The 4,726-nt window shown below is 51.4% G+C and overlaps 1 protein-coding gene across 1 annotated transcript; it reads right to left on the bottom strand.

Moving 5' to 3' along the window:
• Positions 1–2,277: 2,277 nt before the first annotated feature.
• Positions 2,278–4,356, bottom strand: LOC149341705 (endothelin-converting enzyme 1-like). The gene has a single exon (XM_089542013.1). It carries the CDS (start codon positions 4,354–4,356, stop codon positions 2,278–2,280), a length of 2,079 nt encoding a protein of 692 aa, XP_089398139.1.
• Positions 4,357–4,726: the final 370 nt, after the last annotated feature.

Genomic DNA, 4,726 nt, shown 5'->3' on the forward strand with positions numbered 1-4,726 from the left:
CGCCGGCAAGGCAAAATTCAGCCTCGCGTGAGGCCAACACTGTGCTGACGGATGAACGGTGTGCTCGCAAAGTCGAACAGCAGCGGGAACGCCGCCGCGGGAACAGCTTTTGGCTGAATTTTTCATGCCAAGCCGTAGCTTTGCATAAGTAGAACGTTTATGTGTGTTAGTTGGTGCTCTATTTCGAAAAATTAATGCGGCGCGAAATAAGTGAACTGATACCGTGAGAGACACACATACGAAATACATAGTTCCATAGCCCATAATATGCATTGCTCTTCGGCCATGGTAGCGAGGTTGGCTGCGGCCGCTTCAAGCTACCAGCTCGAAAAAGAGCGGGCTTTCTGCGCTGCTGTTCAGTCACGTCAGATGCCGATTCCGTTTTAACCAACACGCTTTTAATACACATCACTTGTCTTCCTGCGCGCCTTCGCCTTAATATTGCAGTACGCTTCCCAACGAGGAGGCCGAACAAAATGGCCCAGACTGCTTCTTTACTGATACCTCACAACTGCAAATGGCAAACGTGAATGACCGATCATTATCAGTTCCTCGGATGTTCTTGGCTTCAGAAGCACGCGATAATCTACATAGACACTGGAAAGCCTTCTCCGGCGAGGAAGTCTCATGCCACTCCCAGGAAGTGAATGAGGACATACTGGCGGCGTAAGCAAAGTGCGTGCACGGCGGATGCAAGGGCCCAACGCCTAGAGAGGTGGAAACGCACTGCTCTGACCGGAAGAGGAGCAGCGCCGATGAGGGTGGTAGCTGAGGAAAATACGAGAAAGAACCCAATGCCATCCGTGAGTCAACAAGCATCCGCTTTCAGTGCGGCCACAACGCTTGCTCGCCAACAATATCCGGACACAGCATTTCCGCTCAATGCAACTGCAATCAGACGCCGTCGATTCCGGAACCGTGAGCTGGCAGAAGCGCTGAAACGTTTCAATCGTGCAATAGTGATAGTGTAGTCACGGCCATTCAGTGGTGCGCCTCCATTGAGCGGCCGCGGTATAGTAGTAGCAGCTGCATTAATAGTAATAGTACTAGTATTAGGAGCGCTGCAGTCGTAGTATAAATGGTATATTTGAAAACTAGAGGAGAAAGGGGTAAATAAATTGGTTACGAGAAAAGGTAAAGCGCATGAACTGTCTCCCTTCTCAATGAACGCCTCAACCGGGCTTTGGAGGAGCAGATGGGTGAAGTTCAATGAGGAAGAAAGAAAGAGGCGCCGTAATGGAGGGCACGGAAAATTTTGACCAAATGAGGTTCTTTAATATGCAATGGCATATCACAACACACGGGTCCGACACATACAACAAGGTAGAGCACAGAATTGGTCCTTGTTCTTCGCCATTGGTGCATATTTTTCCGCCCAAAGACATTGTTTTCAGCTGAACTGACGTCGAGGTCTTTGAGCATAGGTGTTCGTTCAACAGATAGTTAACACTATAGTTAACCGATAGTTAACCGTTAGCACTATATATATACCGGCACGAACAGGTATATCCATAAAGCGGGGTGAAAAATTTCATGGTACGGCCTCTGTTCAAGTCTTCTGGGTAGCAAGAAATATGAAAAAAATTAGCGCCTCCTCTTCAATGCCTATTAGGAGGCCCATTGGTAATCTTGCCCCTCTCCCCTGTGCGAACATATGGGGTTTAAACACCCTCGACTAACGATAATGCAGAAATTTGTGGCATCGTATACCTGAGCACGATGGTGCAGCCTCCGACTGTGCGATGAGCTAACACAACACCTCGATTTTATGGATAGCATACTACCGTGCAATTTAACATGTATTAATTTAACTTAAGTATAGGTATTTGGCATGTTGTTCTTCCAGCAACGCTTAGTCGTACAAACCAGCCGGTTCTATCTGCACAAATAGCCGTAGTGATTTCATCTATAATATCAACACTCCCGTGAGCGAAAGAATATGGGACGAAAATGAGAGGGGGGCGATGGGAACAGAACGACTTCCGAAGAGTGTCTGAGCGTGTTTACTGTAACCCAAAGTCATGTGGACGCGCTAACGTAGACGTAACGCTTGTGAAACAGAATGTGGTTCAAAACGCATCAAAAAGTTTTCGAAACCAACAGTTTGCCTAGGCGTCCTTCTTATTATACCGAGCTAATTAGCAAATAACTCAAGAAATTAGAACACAGTTTAGAAACGGGGTGCAGTACCAAGTTATGAAGAACAATGTTCCGTACCGTACACTATCCTTGCCTCGGAAAGTGGTTGGATAGCCGAAACATAGGAGGCTCAGTAAGTTAATCGAAGTAAGTGCACTTTCGCGGCGGGTTCATCTTCGAGTACACCGGGCAGTCGAAGGCCTTCGCGAAAGGCACAGAGTTCATCATGGCCTTGTTGCACGACAAGCGAAAGCGGCTCAGCGTGGTCGGCATGCTGCACATGGTGAAGCAGGCGGAGATGAAGAACACGCGGTCAGGGCTCCATCCCTTGGCGATGGGCAGCGAACGCAGTCCGCCCCTTTCCGAGGCCAGGTACACCGCGTGCGCGATCTCCAGAGCGGGAATCTCCGGGAAGAACGTGTCGAATTCTGGGCGCAGACACGCCGCCTTGTCCTCCGAGGCCTCCTTCCAGGCAGCCGAGGGCCACGTCTTCAGGTGCTTGCCCATCCGGTCGAACGCCAGCGTGAATCCGTCGAAAGAACTGACCATCTTACGAGCGAAGGTAAAACCGAAACCGCCGTAGAACGTGGCTTTGCTTTCCTCAAAGTGGTACCAGGGCAGAAAAAGTGCGGCCGCCGATATTCGAACTGCATTGGAGACGGGATCGTAGTTGAGGAACGGTAACTCGAAGGACGGTGGCGAGTCGGCCGTACTTTTGTACGCAGGACTCATGCGAAAGCGCTGCCAATTTCTTAATGCCAGAATGAAGTGTTGCGTGAATGTAAAGTTTTTGCGGAACCATGAACCGAACGTCTCAAGGAGCCCTGTGTTGGTAAGCAGAGAGTCAGGCGGCCAGATGGCGATCCTCATACTCTGCAGCCTGTCGACAACAGACTCTGCAGAAGCGTTGTCCGCCCATGAAAGGCTGGCCACCTTGGCGATGGCAGTGTTGGTGATGTTCTCCAACTCTTCGTCCATGGCTGCCCTGGCACTGGCATCGAAATGCGGGAGCAGTAACGCCGCACTGACGAGCCAGCGGTACGCCCTGTCGATCTCGGTGGCGCAGAAGTTGCTCACCTGCGTTTTGGCCCGCATCTCGTCGCCGAACTTGGCCACCAGGAAGTCTGAGCTGGCAAGTGGAGCGAGCAGCTGCACAAATTCCCACGAAATGTGGTCCAGCAGCTGTTCTCGGCTGAAGTTGGCGAATAGGTTGTCGACAGCCCGCAGGAGGTCCACGTCCGCGACCGTTACGCCGTCTGATGCGAGAAACTCTCCTTGTCGGACCAAGTAGTAATTCAGAGCGTCCATCCACTGACGAGTGGGTATGTGGGGCGTGTAGTCTCCGATGGCTTCGAGTTGGATGTAGGCTGGATTCTTCAGCGAGCTGTTTTCTGCGCGTATGAAGTCTCTGTAGATGTTCTCTTCCATGGTCGCCATTTTCGAGATTTCCACCTGAGATCGCACTGTCTCTCCGGGAGCGAACATTAGATGAAAACCAGTCCAGTACTTCACGTACGCGTTAATATGAAAGATGTCTTGAGCGAAGGCCCAGCGTGCACTAAATAACGTACCCGGCTCTAAGACGAGGTTTTTGCTGTCGCCTTTGTCGGTGGTTTCTAGGTAGCCCCGGAACCAGATGTTGATGTCCCAGTTGAACACCAAATTGAAGATGACACCGAGTGGTTCGACGCCTGGCAGTGGTGGCTGAGGCCAACGTAACTTCAGTTCCCGCATAAATTCCTTAATCTGCGATATCTCTGTAATGGCGTGTTCCGCAGGCCTACGCTTCACACAGGATTCGAAGAGCATCTCCAGTTGCCTAGCGAGGTAGATGCTACCCGTGGCTTCCTCCAGCCGCGGTCGAAAATCCTCAATCCAAGAATTATCGGCCACTACCATCATGGCAGTGCCGTGCGGTCTGTCTCGAGTCTTGGGCGCCCAACGTGAGCAGGCGTATGCCTCGAAGTCATCGCAGGGGTCCATGCTTGTGTTCACCCAGGCAGCGATGACCTCTGCATGATAACGGCAGCCCGGCGTGGTGCACAGGGAGGTGCGCTTAAACATCTTGGAGATCGCAGAGCGCGGCATCAGGTACAGCAGCAGCGCGCACGTCACTGCCATGATGGCCGCGGCTTGCGCTGCGACGCGCCCGCGTTTCGCCCGCCTCCAGCTCCGAGTCCTTGGCCGCACGTCCGATGGTGACGAACTCTGCGACATAGAGCACATTATCGGAGACGTTATGAAATATGTATTTACGGCTAAACAGCCGCTTTGTCCACTGTTTCGTTTAGGGCGCAGTTGGCTCGCTGCCATAGCACGCCCCATACAGAACTCTGAAAAAACACTGTTGCTTGGCGACTTACAGTGGTGAGGTGATCTTTAGCTACCTAGTTTACAGTTATAGGTATTGTATGAAGACCAGTAGGTCGGTTCATGGCATGCTTCGTAGGTCACATGTCTAATTCTGGTATAACTATAGCTGTTAAGCGGCAGAGTGCATCCTCTACCCTGGCACCAACGTAGGGGGAAAATCTACTAGCCAGCCAGGAATTGAACTAACGACTGCATGCTCTATCAGGATCGGAAC

The sequence above is a fragment of the Amblyomma mixtum genome, chromosome 5 (genome assembly GCF_055824585.1).
Source record: "Amblyomma mixtum isolate Tamu chromosome 5, ASM5582458v1, whole genome shotgun sequence".
Classification (NCBI taxonomy): Eukaryota; Metazoa; Arthropoda; class Arachnida; order Ixodida; family Ixodidae; genus Amblyomma; species Amblyomma mixtum.

Coding starts and splice junctions, on each gene's coding strand:
- LOC149341705 (XM_089542013.1), bottom strand. CDS start 4,356: ATGTCGCAGAGTTCGTCACCATCGGACGTGCGGCCAAGGACTCGGAGC.